The sequence below is a fragment of the Nylanderia fulva genome, unplaced genomic scaffold (genome assembly GCF_048542155.1).
Source record: "Nylanderia fulva isolate GAGA-0341 unplaced genomic scaffold, ASM4854215v1 Scaffold17, whole genome shotgun sequence".
NCBI lineage: Eukaryota > Metazoa > Arthropoda > Insecta > Hymenoptera > Formicidae > Nylanderia > Nylanderia fulva.
The window spans coordinates 1,026,524-1,042,792 of NW_028189945.1; the positions used below are offsets into that span (position 1 = coordinate 1,026,524).

The window sequence follows — 16,269 nt, forward strand, 5'->3', positions numbered from 1 at the left end:
TAAAAATAATTTATTGTTGATGGTTCCATTTGAAAAAAAAACTAACTTAATTATTAAATGATTTTTAGCAGAGACGTCACAAAATCAAATTAGGATTATTGTATACATACGTCCCTTTGTAATAAACTTTAATTCGGCATGTCATTTTGTTAAATTGCAATTATTATAAGATTAAAATAAACCATTCTGTATTTTAAATAAAGGTTTAGAGTTTTCAGTGTTTCATCGACTAAAATGTAATCTTGAGAACCGTTTGATGCAATCGTATGTAAAGTGCACAGATAAAGCGACGTAATTAAAGATCTATCGCGCAGCGTCTCGCGTCAACTTCGTCTACTTATCAAAATGATCGTTTCTAATTGGACGAGTTTTACAAGTTGACGGATAATCAAAGTAAGATCAAAGTAGGAGCGCGTGAGGAGACGATTGAATCGCTAACTACGATGATTGCAAGCGTACGTAACTCGATTGCGCTATCTCTCGTAACGGTTTAGGATGATGTCTCTCGGAAGCAGGTAATCCGATGTAGCACAAATCGTGTAACAGACGGGCAATTAATTAGTTGCAATGGAGCGATAAACGCGATTCTACGAATAGTTTATTGTTAGTCGCAGAGACAATTATAAATTTAATAGAATTTATCGGAAAATTCAGCATAAATAATAAAAATGCATATAAAGTATTCTACGAAAACAAAAGATGCGCTGAATAAAGAGTCGCTGTAAAAACACGAAATTTCAGCCTTATTAAAATTCCTCGCTTTAATTTTTATCTTTATTCCGGCTTATATATCCGCGACGCTCTCGGGGCGTAAAATTTTACATCCGCCGTAAAAGAGGGAGAAGCCCGTTTTACCCGCAGCGATTTCCAAACGTATTGAGCGTTTACGACGGCTGCATAAACGCACGCGAGTTCTCTCCGCACGACCATGCATCTCGAACGAATCCGGCGTGATCGTGTAAGCCGCGCGATTGCGAGATACGTTCCTTTTACGCGCGCGCGCGCGCGCGCGAAAGGTAGATCGGGATGATGAATACGAAATTCGTCGCGCGCGAATCGATCGCGGGCGAACCAAGTCCACTTAATAAAAACGCGCCGATATCCGTCCCCGTCGAGAATCAAAGGATTAATGGCCTTTGATATACGCGATACGGTTTTTCGTTCTAAAACCTACCCTCTGCACGCGACAAATCCCGATGTGTAGCATATCGGATGCGCATTATAAATTGCGCACCACGCGATCCCGAGGCTATTTCCAAACTGATCCGAGAGATCTCGGAGAGGTTGGATCCTTAGTGCGGATTACTCGCAATTAGTCGCTCTAATTGCGCAGTCGGCAAATAGAAGGAGACGATCCATTGGCTACATTAATTCCCCGACATTATTTTGGATTTATAATATTCAGCGTTGTGCTTCAATGTTATCTAGATCAAGATGAAATCAAAATATATTAATTCATTTTAGATAAGCTGAAGATGATTTGGAATTTAAATATATCTAGATAAAATTATATAGCGATTCATCTAGATAACTTCCAGGTAATATTATTTTTACGATCGCTTGTGTAAACGCGGTTATAAAAAAATGTAAATTATAAAAGGATTATAAAATTTTGCATTGTTCCTTAAAATTCCAATTATACATGTAAAAAATTTGAAATATAATACCATTTTTTAACGTAATGTAATCGATTATAGCGACGAATTTTCACGAGATTATATGTAAAACCAGCGAAAATTTAAATTGCAATAACTTTTTAATGAATTAGTGAATTAAATCCAAATTTTGACGATAGCTTTAGTATCAAAGTGGAAATAATCTATACAATTTTTATGCATTTTCTGCTATTTTTTAGATATCTCCATATATCCTTAAGCTACAAAGGTATATTTGAAAATAAATTTAAATTTAAATTGCAACGCAAAAAATAGTATACAACAAACATTAATAAATATAGAGAAAGGAGTATAAATTTGTACATATACAAAACGACAAAGATTCACTTAGCAAAATCCCTACTATTCCATGTTCTGTGACTCTCTCTCTCTGGGGGATAAAGCGGAAAAACATAATGCTACGTAAGCGATAATGTCGCACGGTATTACGAGAAAGCTGGATCTGTCAATGGGAGGTTTATACGGATAAGAGGTTTATTCGAGAAAGAAAATGGAAGAGCGACAGCAACCGTGCTGTGCTGCTTTCAGGATCCCGAGGACTGGAGGCGCCGTATGCGGTGATGGTCTACGTACACGGTGAGAGCTTCGAATGGGGATCGGGTAACCTGTACGATGGATCGGTCTTGGCGAGCGCCGGCCACGTCATAGTGATCACACTCAACTATCGTCTCGGCATCTTAGGTACGTGCCACCCTATAATCAACCCGTTGCGCCGCTCGCTCGCTGCTAAAGCATTTTCATTAAGCGGACGCAACATTCCACGATCGCGGAATGAACGAGGAAATTTCGATTTACGCGGTTTATATTGTTTTTTATTGGGGATGAAATATTCCAACACAATCGAACATTTTTTTGTAGCTGTAATTTATATATTTTTTTTTTTTATTTCTCATTATTTATTTAGAGAACTGCAAGCGCTACTTTCAATAGAGCTTTATATGATATTTTATAATTCATAGAAAGCTTTCGTGTATATATATGTATGAAGTATTTCAGGATTAAACGATTCTAACTTAAAATATGAATTTAGGATCCTAAAAAAATTAAAAAATTTTCTAGAGATACACTAACAAATGCCTTTTGTTTAAAAAGTATTAACATCTTATCATTTTAAATCATCTACGATTTTATAAAAATATAAGTTTAGGTTATAATAAATAAGCAATGTTTTAACACTATTTTATTACTAAAAAATATGAAAATTCTAACATAATTATTGTTTAATATGATGATTTTAAAAATCATTGAACAAATAGAAATACTTGTCAATAATTTCTTAATAATTCTGGGCTTATTATATAATATTGACAGCTTTTGTATAATATTCACAGTATGGAGATAAGTTCATATTAGTAAATAGAATAACTATGTAAATTTATACTATAATTATTCTGTAACTATAACGATAATATATATTTAAGTAGAATAACTGTACTTATTCATCACTTTACTTATCGCTTCTAGCCGCAATTTTACATATTAACATTTGTTAAACGAAGCATTTACGAACATATTCTAGAGGAACTTTCTTACTTAAAGTTCTAAATTCATTTTAAGTTAAAACGTTTAATTCTGGAAACATCTTGTATATAATAATATTTAAATATCTAATTACATTTCTCTCTCCACAAAGATTTTACGTCGTGTCTCTGTAAAACAGTCTCGCCCACTTATTACGACTCGCACTTATCCCGGGAAGCAAGTTCGTATTATTAACTAGCTACACGCGGAAATATATAGAGAAATGTAGTCCACGGGGAAACCATTTACATACTTAAGTCAATATTGGTATTTCGAAGACCTACGAGTGCATCTCTGTCATCGCGCTACGAGTATATAGCAAAGTCCGTAAATGTCAATTTCATCTATTTGCTTGTAGAACTGTCTCGGATTATGACTTAATAGTGTAACGAATATTTGCATGCTTCGCTTAACTATTGCTGTAATCGTTAAATCGAATCTTTTACATCTGATATGTACAACTATACCTCTTATAATTTTTTTTAATAATAATTTATTCTAATAATTAATAATTTAAATCGTACCTATATATTTGAAATCTTCATCTCTTCAATGAGAGTAGCACTTTCGAATTTGCGAATAAGATTTAATCAAATAAACGCTACTATACCATAAATGTTGCGAGAGAACGAAAAAAAAAAATAATAATAATAAAACGAGACAAGAAAAGAGGAGGAGAGGAAAGATATTATCCAATGGCAATCCCGTGAGAGTGTTGAATCGCAAACGGTTTGGCGTTCTTCCAGGGTTCTTAAGGACTCGTCCTTTCGCCGACAGAACGAGCGGACCCGGCGGGAATTTGGCTTTAAAGGACATCACGATAGGACTTCGCTGGGTGCGTGAGAACATCGGCGCCTTCGGCGGCGATCCAACACGAATAACTCTAATGGGCCATGACACTGGAGCGGCATTGGTGAATCTGCTATTGCTCGCGCCATACAGCAAAGGTAGGAAAAAAACATTTATAACGCGATTAGTACGCTGAAAAAAATTGTATTCTCATTTGAAGAAGTTCTGTTTTTAGAATAACTCGTTCAAAACGATCTTCTTAATCTTAAAGTGTTAAATAGGATATTAGCTCACATGGATGACAGCTGTCATTCCTTTTTAAAAGACGAATTAAAATATGTTATAAGCATATCATTTATATTTAAATACATATATTAACCATTGAACTTAAATTAAAAAAAAAAATGTTGAGGTATACATAAGAAAAATGAAAAAATTGTAGATTTATGCACGTGGATGACTAATGTCATTTATGACTACTGCAGAGTTAAGCTCACATGGATGACAGCTGTCATTCCTTTTTAAAAGACGAATTAAAATATGTTATAAGCATATCATTTATTTAAATACATATATTAACCATTGAACTTAAATTAAAAAAAAAAAAAATGTTGAGGTATACATAAGAAAAATGAAAAAATTGCAGATTTATGCACGTGGATGACTAATGTCATTTATGACTACTGCAGAGTTAAGAAGAAAATTAACACCAGATATTTCTAATTTATAAAAATATGGACAAAATAGGATTTATTTTGACAATAACAAAAAATAAATGATTAAATTATAGATTATGTTACAGATTATAGGTACTTATTTTATAAACACTTCTCCTAAGTGATTCAAATATATTACACAGTCCTCTTTACTTCGAGAATACAATTTTGTTCACTGTATAAAAAGACGATTTTCAAAAGTTTTAATTTTAGATTTTAATTGTGCATGCTCTTATAGAAAAAATATTTCGATAATGAGAAGGAAAGAAGACGCACAAAGTAAGGAAACTTTTTGGTTTTACGCATTTCTAATAAGCGCATTTGTATCTATCTCGTTCAATCTCGACCGATCGATGCGTATCTTTGCGAGGGTATATTGCGCTCGTTCCTTTCAATGCGCTATCAAACCTCCATTGACAGCTTAATGCCGTCATTGTGCCAGGCACAACAGTTTATCGGTCATTCTCGTCCCCGCGATGGACTGTTGTAATATAAAATAAATCAATTCGATCGTGATATAAGCGCCGGGTGTTGAAGGCAGGCAAAATATTTGCCTGTCGAGTAAGTTGATCCAATATTTACGTAACACCGTTAACGCATTAATAATGTTGTTGTTTACAACAAAAGAGGGAAAACACACAATGAAAAATGATACCGGCGGATACTATATACATGAAATCGTGCGAGAAAATGCTTACACGTCTGACAGATTCTGTTGATTCGCTGATGATCGTCAAAAACTTATTTCGTCCGGCGAAATAATCAGTTCAGGTTGAAGACGCGGAAGCTTCGATAGATTAATCGTCAGGGGATTAGCTGGCAAGGATCTCTCGTGCGAAGGGTCCGCCCTCTCAAAAAAACATCACCAATTGATCCATGCTCGGGGTGACAAATTGCGGGACTTTATTTTATTCGATAAAGGGAGAAAACGAAAGAGAGTGAAAAAGAAGAAGGGAAGCCCTTTCTTTTTTTTCCTTTTTGTCGTCGCCGGATAACACCGACTGGAATTGAACATTCTCGCCGGCTTTTGTCCTTCAGGTGGTGGATTCTCCCCGCAGAAGCCTCACTCAGGCAGGGGATGCGACGCAATTGCGCAATAATAAAAATGCATGGTCCTCGTTGGGACGCGCGAGGAACAAAAGCAGGACGCTAAAAGCGTCGTAAATACATCGTCGCGCGATAAATTCACGCAAATGCGATTACGGCGTGATATAGTTGGACGCTAATTCCGCGCCAATCAGGAAAATTACGACTAACGTGCCGGAAACCCGCGTGTTCTGATATCCATACGCTTCGCATGATCGACGGTCCGAATTTATTCGAGAATTTCGGCACATTTGAATAGTATATATATTTTGCAATCGCGTATGGTGTATTTTAAAAAGTTCGAAATGGTATATTTTAGAGAAATATCACCCGCAGCAATTTTCCGATCTTTTTCGCGATACATTTTCTATTTATTTTGAATTACTAATTTATTTGAATTACTAATTTTGGGGAGGAAATCTTTATACATACACATCTGGAATGAAACATTTATATCTAGTATTCAAATTCAGAATTACATATATACATGTGTATTGTTTGTTTTTTACTCCTAAAATATGATACAAAAAAATAAACAAGGTTCTTGGTCAAAAACTCTGAAATTTTTTTACAATATAGATATGCTATAAATTTATCTCATATATAATATTACGAATTTAAAAATATGTCCCTGATTGAAACAGTTATTAATTGATTTTTTCAGTGAGATTTCATCGATTTCCTATATCATAAATAAAATAATAGCTATTCGCTGCTTTTGATTGTTATAATACACTGATTTCATTAAAAGAACGCATGAAGAATTTTATTAAAATCGATTGCGTCGTATATAAATAAAATTACAACACATTCCGCAAACTAAAAATGAACTTTTCACGAAAAGCAGTAATATATTTTTTTTTAATTTATATTAAATATAATAATAATTCTCTATTATAATTATTTTTATTATACTTTCACACTTATTATTCTTCGACAGACTAAAGACACATTATATTATAAACAACTGGACGTCGAGTTTCAGAAAGTATCATGTCAATCGTACATTCTATCCGGAAAAGCTCCGAAAGCGCAAATAGTTGCTCAGACAGGCAGAACGGGCGCTAAGAAGAGAACATCAAGGACAAACAGCAATAGGAAGTCGGAGGGAGAGAAAAGGGATGGGGTTCCTTTCGGTAGTGGTCAACCGGATCTACTCTAGCGTCTGGCCATTTCCCGTACCTTCCGCCTGTACCGGAAACAGCGCAAACAGTTTACATCTCGAGGAGAGCGATGCTCTGCTCGTTTGTGCATTCCTTCCACGCATACGGGTTTCTACCACCACTGGAGGCCCGGCCAGGGAGAGGCGATAAAGCCCTCGGGGAAATCGCTTTTCTTCGTCCCGGTCGGTTTTTCCTTTACCGCACTTTCCGCTCCTTCGATTCCGACATCGGCGCAACGCCGCCGGTGTTTCTCAGGCCAGGTGCGGTTCTGCGTTTCTTGCCGCTGGTCAGAGATTGCAGTAGGTGCTGCAGGATGCTCTCTTGCAGCGCGTGCGAAGCACGCTAGATAAATTTATTTTCATTTTCCTCGAATTTTGCTCTTATTTTTATATAGAATAAAAATTCTGCTTTGAAATAGGGACCAAAGGAATCTTTTTAAGAGGAGAAAATTCTATTAAAAATTAATATCGCGTATTCCTAATTTATAAAAATGTAGATGATATAGGGATTTATTTTTATATTGATAAACAAGTATTATTTCACAGACAAAAAATCTATAAACTTCTATCTTCTATAACTTCTATAATCTATTTCCTCGAATTTTGCTCTTATTTTTATAGAATAAAAATTCTGCTTTGAAATAAGGACCAAAGGAATTTTTTTAAGAGGAGAAAATTCTATTAAAAATTAATATCACGTATTCCTAATTTATAAAAATGTAGATGATATAGGATTTATTTTTATATTGATAAACAAGTATTATTTCACACACAGACAAAAAATCTATAAACTTGTGAACATATATATTAACTTCATGCATTATTCTAATAAACTAAAAAAGGATTTTATAGTATACATAGTTCTCTCTTATTTTTTTTGAGAATGTATCAATTTTTTGCAGCGCAAGAAATGCGCAGGAAATAAATAAAATTACGTGCGAGGGAGCAACGAAAATATATCAAGCGAAATATTTAATGAATTCTCGTGTTTATATTTTTTGCAAGCTTTTTTCATATTACTCTAATTACTCCAGAAAGTTTCTCGGGATTTTAAAAGGGTAAATGATTGAGACTTGATTGAGACACTCGATCTCGTTGAAATGACTTCTTAAAGAAAGATTCATTGTCTCACTTTACTCTGCAATAAACGACACCGGTTTCTTTGACATCTGTCAAAGCAACCAGTGTCGTTTGTGGAGTCGCTTAATATCGCAACTTACAATTAGTCATTCGTAAAGTAAGTCTATGCCAAAGTTAACGGGAGACTGAGTGGAATAAATGGAGAAATGTCGATGCGAATTGCCGCTTATTCGCGATGCTCTATAAAAAATATTAACAGACTTTTATATAGTATACGATACGTGGTTATACGAGGCATAAATTGTGAAAATATAATATATATATATATATACACACACATCGTACGAGCACGTAATACGATTTCTGTAATAAAATTTCGGGATTAAGTCACAATGCGAAACGCAGTGTGAAATCGGGAGATTCGAGTATCGATATATCGAGAGTACATATCGCCGATCTCTCCATCGATTTATCGTTCGCGGCGCAATCCGCTTTTTGTCGGCGCATTGTTTCGTTTTATACTCGCGATGCGATTACGCGGCGAACGCTAATGACTTTGTCTGACGTTGCGTAAAAAGTTGTTGCAAAACGATATATCGGGGTTTGGTTTTCGTCGATAACTAGCCGTCGACGAACCGATTGCTTTTCCGCTGCTGTCTGCCTCCGGCGGCGGGATGTCCGATGATAAATGAAGATCCATCCCCTCTTTTCATCCCTTCCCTCAATTTCCACCCTCTCGTTCTCCCTCCGATATTCCCACCAAAGACATAAACGTTTCGTATTACATCGATCTCTCGTGTAATTCAGAAAGTCACTTTTTCTACCTCTCTCTCTCCCATGGGTGATCCGGGCGCGGTTTTCCCTCTCTTTTTCTCAATCCCGAGAAGACTGTCGACGTTACGTATCATCGCCCGAGAAGGAACAGGAGAAATAAGCTTCTCACGGCACGAGGAGACAGTCTCGATTTATCGTTTCCCTCCGTTGTAATTTTTTATGAGCGAAGACTCGCGCAACACACACGCTCCGAAATTTCTGTCTCGTGTGTCGCGTGTGTATTTGTGTGCATGTATACGGATTCTCTTCAATTCTTTGGATCGAGATAACACTTCTTCCGGGATTGTCTCTTTCTCTCTCTATCTAATGTCTGTTCCTCCAGCAATTTCACAACTCTCACGGACCAGAGATACGAGCGATTGGCTTCGTGAGTAATCAGGAAGGCAACCGAGTGTGATTCCTGGCAATTGTCTGATTCGAGACATATAAGACCTCCGTTTCGAAACGGCTATTTCACCGGCGTTTTCGATTATATTTGCGAAAGGGTGAATGTGCGCGCGCACGCGCATCCCCCTGATGAAATATTTTTTTATTTTTCGAAAATATCGCACACGCGAAAACGAGTGAATCAAGTTTCAGAGTGGATCGACGGATGGAGTCTATAGGGCGTTTACAAAATACCTGGACAAACTTCTAGGGTATACTTTTCACGTCAAAAAGTAAAAAAAAAGTTTATATATACTCAGTCAAAAATGGATGATTGCGAAATTATAGTAAAGCAAAGTTTATATGTTAACGTTGTCAGCAATCCGGATCTTTCAAGGCACAAGCAAATTTCCGTTTTTCCGAATTGCCGTTGAAATTTTACTTTGTAAAAACAATTGGATTTAATATTTGGTTTTAAAACCTATTAAATATTGTAATGGAGATATTAATAAATAATCCATAATGTTTTTTTATTTTTTAAAAGTATAAAACAAAAATAATATAGGGTGAACTTAAAAGACCCAGTTTGCTGACAGCGTTAGTAAAACATGATTGCTGACAAAGGATTAAATAAAACACTTAAGTCATAAGAAATAAATAGCCGCCATTTGTTTAAAAACAGCTATCGACACGACAGAGTAAATATTGTAGAACTATTTCAAAGATATTTTCCAACGATTTCGTATAATGTCACAAGCATTAATAACGCGTTGGCATATTGTATCTCTTCGTTATCAGTTGATTGCGGATACACTAGACATTTTAAATGTCCCTATAGATAAAAATTTAATTTTCTAGCTTCAATCAAATTTATGATTATTTAATATTAACATATTTTGTTTTACTATAACTTTGCAACACCACTCATATTTGACTATAGATATACTATATATAAACTTTTTCCTTTATTTTGACGTGCTAGAAATACGCGCTAGAAATTCGTTCAAGTATTTCGTAAATATATTCTGTACATATAGAGAAAAAACATTTAAATAAACGCATATAATTTTTAAATAAATAAATGATTATTGCCGCAATAAATTTTTTTTCAATCTTTTTTGTGCAAAGTAATTTGCATTTTTGCTCTTATTAAATGCGTACGTCAGCGTTTCGAGAATTAATCGTGAAATGTTATATGAAAATTTATTACGATTAGAAATGTGTAGAGAGCGAGGGCTTTCATATATTTTCCCGAGGGAATAATACTGTACAAAGAACCAAACTCCATGCAATACGACGCATAACAATAAGTCATAAAAATAGGTTCCAAACAGCGCGTTTCCACCTTCGCGTCTTCCGTTTCACGCGGCACACCCTCTTCGTTCTATTTTGTAGTTCGTTACCGGCCGAAATAACTGGGGAGAGAAATGCCAGGATGACGTTATAAAAAAGAGAGAGAGAGAGGGACCATTTCCCGGATTTTCGAGAACCGCGTTGTTATTAGTTCACGTACAATCGCCGGATGCGGAATTGATTTCGGCGTGTTACTTTATCATCTCTACGAGCGACAAAATCGTTTTTTGATAGGCTGCTAACCCGCGAAATTCCTCTGTAATACGATTAAACGATTTTTGCCCGTGAGTTATTAAATTATTAATCGACGTACAATATTGACACAATAGTTTTCCACAACTTTTCGTTAACATACATATACGTATTCAACAACACAATAAAAGTACTCTGTTAAATACGAACTAAGATTTAATTTCGCCTTGGAACTTTTACCAGTTTTTCCCCTATATTTTAATGGAAATCATTGTTTGCCAGAAAAAGATTAAAGAAGAAGAAAAAGAAAAATTTGTAATAAGAAGTAAAATTAACTCTTGGTTAAAATCACACACACACACACAATCAAGCACACAATCTATTCCCCAATATGAGTTTCCGCAATTATGTGTTCAAACCTGATTCAATCAGTATAGTACTCCCTAAGGTTCGTACGTGTTTATAGAATTTTCACGAGACGCACAGAGTAATTTACATGCGGAATGCCAGTTGAAGCGTCAGGGCAAGATGTGAGAATATGTTCTGGATACGAGGATTGTCCTGGGGAGGAGGTCGCGAAGGAAGTAGACGGATATTCCGTTTCGCAGGCACCTGTTCGTGAAAGCGTGAACGGGGAAAATAAATTAAAATTGTCATATATTGCACCGTTTCCTTTCAAAGTATAATTTGCGTGCTATTTAAATAGAATTCTTTTCGGCTCGGGTGAAAATTTATCTCACATCTGTAAAAATCCCTTTCTCTCTTTCTTTTTCATATAATTAAAAATATTTTTTTTCTTAGGATAAATTAAATATTTTTATTTTTCTTCTAAATAATAATTCTGTAATCTTTTATGGCAAATAAATATAGTACTTATTGAATATCCTGTAGATGAATATTGTCTATGATAGCTTTTTTTTATGAAGCAATATTGTCGATAACTATACGCACGAATATTGCGTGACTTGTGTATGTGATGAACGAGCAACTTTTTTAACCTCGATAAAACATCCGAAAAAAAAACACCGATCACGAACAAATATGTCTTTTAGTTTGATATTTTTTATCCCATTTAACGAACACTGGAAAATCAAACCTTCAAAAAAAGAAGAAATAAAAATTACTCGCGCTCAAATCTTCGAGTTCTATTTCGTTTTGTGGTGGTATTTCTCAACAAAACTCTCTTTCTCTCTCTCTTTTGCAATTAAAAGAAGTGCTCATACACAGAGGTATCTAAATAAAAATTTTTATTTTTTTGTTTTTAAGATTAATAAATACCTATTCTTTTTATTAGTGGAAATATTTACCAAGTTTCATTTTTTTTATTTGAGAAAAAATAAAAACTTCCTCTTTAGAAAAGTGTAACTTCTCAGCGAAGGATACAAGAATACATATATGTTTATATAAGAAACCTCCCTTAATTTTCGACAAAAAATTATCGAAAATTTTTTGCATTTATTTAGATCTCTGTATATGAATCAAATTCTTTTTTTTTTTTTGTTTTTTTTTTCATAAAAAAGAGCAAAGCGTACTCGTTCATATTTTGGGGGAATACTATACCATATTTCACGGACATATTTGACGTCCAACTGAATTTAGCCTCCTCCTAAATCGCTATAGAATTTTCCTAAAATCCCAGTGAGAGACTTGAAATCTGGACGGATAAAACCGAGAAAAATCCGAGTTAAACTCGTAAGTAGAATATCCCAGCGTGCACATTACAGGACCATCGAGAGGTCCTCGATTGGTCACCGGTGTGGTGTACCACGTTCCTGAAACGACGATCTAGCTGGCCCGCCAACCGATCGCTCGATGCCCAGCGAATTTCGCCCCGGGAAAATCCATTCCCGGACGTAAGCCGGCCTGATTACCACTGTCACGCGCCGTTGTTTCTTGTTTGCCTTTAATCTTTCGCCGCTTCGCTAACGAAAAGTATACAATTTCCGCTCTTCTTGTTTTCTGCCCTTGTTGCTTCGTCGCGCTCATTGAGAGAGAGAAGCTCCGCTTGTTATTCTCCTTATTGGAAGAGTGCGTCGAGAACTTCACCAATTTGCTCCTTGACCGGATATTTCCGCTGCTAAAATGAGATAAAGCGAGATAAAATGATTGGGTCGTGATAAGAAATTATAAAGAGGATCGAGAATGAAACGTCATGAACTCTCTCTCTCTCTCGCTCTCTTCCCTCAATGTCGTTTGCCAAAATTTCATAGACGCGACACGACATCCCATGATATCGTGGACATGACATTGCGGAGAAATTATGGCAGCTAGCTGGAACGAGGCTAGTTGCAAAACGACAGAACTGGGAGAGAGGGAGGAGAAGAGCATCCTGGGTGAAATATCGCGGTTTAACGTGACAGTTTAAGGGCGTTAACCCTGGCGACGCTAATGTCATCTGGAATAGAAGGCGAGCTGACCGTCCGCGGACACTCGTAAAAATGACAATTCTCCCGCAACATTTATTAATACGCCTTTCAAAGTACAAGCGACAGTCACGCCGGATCTGATGAAAAATCATGTAAATTGTAAGACGAAAAGCAGAAGACCAAAGAAAGGAAGACGTTGCCTTTTATTTCACGTGGGTGACACTAGGAAGAGAGAAAAGGGATATTCGATTTAAATATCAAATATCTAATAAAAATTATGTGTACGTGTGAACACGGAGAGAATTTCCTCTTAGAATTTACCCTGAAAATCAATGGTAATTAATATCTAGGTACATATAGTAAATTTGACTATCACACTTTTTACATCTTATTGTGTCAATATTATATTTTTTATTGTGGTAAATATTAATCAGAGAAATTTTTATAAAATTCTTCCAATACCTTATTATCCCATGATTACCATGATTTTCGGGGTAAATTCTAAGAGAAAATTCTCTCTGTGTATGTGTACTAAGATAAGAAAAATAATTTGCAACTAGCCATACACTTCTTTTAAATTATATATCGTTTTTAAACCAATTGAAAGCTACTAAATTGTACTGTCAGAAAAGAAATCAAAGTCTCTCCTCTGTCACGAATATCAGTAACGCATCGTTTATTGAATCAACGTGTAATGGTCGTCTCGCGATGTGTAATGCTGGAAGCAACGCGACGGATTCTATCGAAGCGAATAAATCGAGTTCTTCGTTGCCATGATTTCCCGCACGAACGTGTCTCGCCAGAAATAAAGGAAGGGAAACGCATCCAGCCGATGTCTATCATCAGTGGCACGATATACCCGCGATTGACGGCAAAATGGACGTTCCACATCGTATCTGGTACGAGAGGGAGAGAATCATGGGGTCGGGGTAATTGGCTCAGCATCATCTGCTATGAGTTATACAAAAAAAAAAAAAACGATTGAAAATGCAGACATTTTGTCAATAGCTTACAGACATAATTTTAAATGATATCAACAGCTGTCAAGAGATCATCTACCTGTTTGCGTTAATACGATTTTTTAAATTTAAAGTTATCTGTAGAATCTGATGGGATGTCCTCCCTTTCTGTCTTCTGACAGGATATTTGTATCTTTTCTTTTGGTTTGTATATGCGTAAAGAGAATCTTTTCTTAGAATTTACCCTGAAAATCATGGTACAATATGATATTAGAAGAATTTTATAAAAGTTTCTTTGATTAAAATATTCAACACAATAAAAATTAATATACATAAAGAAGGCAATAAGAGCTAATTAAGTTCTGTTATTAATATTTATTTGTGGAAAAAAAAAATTTTTAATATAAAATATTAGACAAAAAAGTTCGAACGTTTCGGTTGCCTTTTTCAACCTTCTTCAGCGCATCATTTAAAATTAAAGATTAATAGAAATTAATAATAAATTATTCATAACTGTCAATATACTAAAACTATACAGAAACAGAGTTATTCGCATAAAACTACGTCAAGATATTATTTTTATAAAAAATGAAATCAACACATTTTTTAAAAGCATGAGCACAATAAAAATTATTAATATGTACACGGAAAAAAATATTTGTGTGAAATTACACGATTGTGCTGAGTTTTTTTTTATCTAGCATAATCATGCAATATTGCTATACATATGGAAGATTACAGATTATATGTAATTTTATATGAAATATGTTTTTATACACATATTTTCAAGATTAAAAATATTCCACTGAACATGAAATTGCACATGAGAAATGCTAGTAATGTATAAATGCTATAAAATAATGTTATAAATAACATGGATAATGCTTATAAAATAAAGTTCTAATAAAGTAAAAATGCAAGTAATTTTTGCATAAAAATAATTTTATCTATATTTTACATTTATTTTTACATTAATATGTATTTTCACTTTAAATAATATGGGAAAAAAGTAATTTTCTCAGTTTTGAACAAGTAATTTCCACGTAAAAAACATGGATTTTTTTCAATGTACACAGTAAAATTAATTGGACATATTTATATATTATTGTGGTAGATACAGCAGGGCGTTTACCTATGGGCTTTTGGGGCTAGATGCTGGAGCTAAAATGCCAGGAGCGCTATAGCTTTAAAAAAATTAAAAATAAAAAATTTTTTAAAAATTTCTATATTCTAGAAAATGTACGTTTCGATCCTTTTTTCGAATCATCCTCAGCAAATTGTGAGTCGGATCAAGTGGTGATGTATATTTTTGTAATTTACTGAGAATGATCTGAATAAAACATCGAAACGTACATTTTCTAGAATAAAGAAATTTAAAGAAAAATATGTGTCTGAAAGTAAAAAGTCAAATAATAATGTTCCATTTTTTAAATTATTCATCTGTTCTTAAATATTTTAAAAATTTAACAAATATGAAAAATGTTAATTACACGCTGTTTATTCATTTGGGAAAAGAGGGAGCTAGATTGGGGCGCTCGAAGATCACAAGCTCCTGGGCGCAATTTTTATAAACGCGGCTCTGGGTAGATATTAATATTTTTTATTGTGGTACAAATATATTAATGATATAAATAATTCTAATAAAATTCTTTCAATATCAATATGATATTGCCGAATGATCAGCATGATTTTCAGGATAAATTCTAAGAGAGAATTCTCTCAGAGCAGCGTTACGTATCGCGCAACAATTGGCAATTCTCCAGAGAAAGGATGGGTCGCGCATCAGGCGGCACATCGGGCTCTTAATAATAACGGCAATAAAGCAGCCAAAAGGTGCACCTTCGGGTCACCGCTCCGATGCGAATGCATCGCCACGCAGGAAATGAAACTGTAGCCATATGACACGACGACGCGACGTTAAATCCGCTCCTCTTTTTCTCTTCTTCTCGTCACCGCTCTCTTCTTTCGCGACTTCTTTCCCGGTTTTACGGCTCGTTTGGCAGCGGAATCGCCGCGTTAAACGCATCCGCGGACTCGCAGTTCCGGAATAACGTCGCGCCAGCCGCCGACTTAATATAATGAGATGTTTCCTAAGTATGTAGTTGGCAGAGGAAATTCTCCTCTCTCGCGCGCGCTCTATATGAATACCAATATGTGGAAGAAGTATTG

General features: G+C 35.1%; 1 protein-coding gene across 4 annotated transcripts in view; it reads left to right on the plus strand.

Moving 5' to 3' along the window:
* The window catches only part of NLG-5 (neuroligin 5), a 220,342-nt gene that overhangs the window by 191,094 nt on the left and 12,979 nt on the right, over nt 1–16,269 (plus strand). For all 4 annotated transcript variants that reach the window (XM_085481105.1, XM_029311968.2, XM_029311969.2 and 1 more), the window contains 2 exons: nt 2,205–2,357; nt 3,944–4,144. In XM_085481105.1, coding sequence (XP_085337231.1) covers nt 2,205–2,357; nt 3,944–4,144 — 354 coding nt within the window. The remainder of the gene's footprint in view (nt 1–2,204; nt 2,358–3,943; nt 4,145–16,269) is intronic.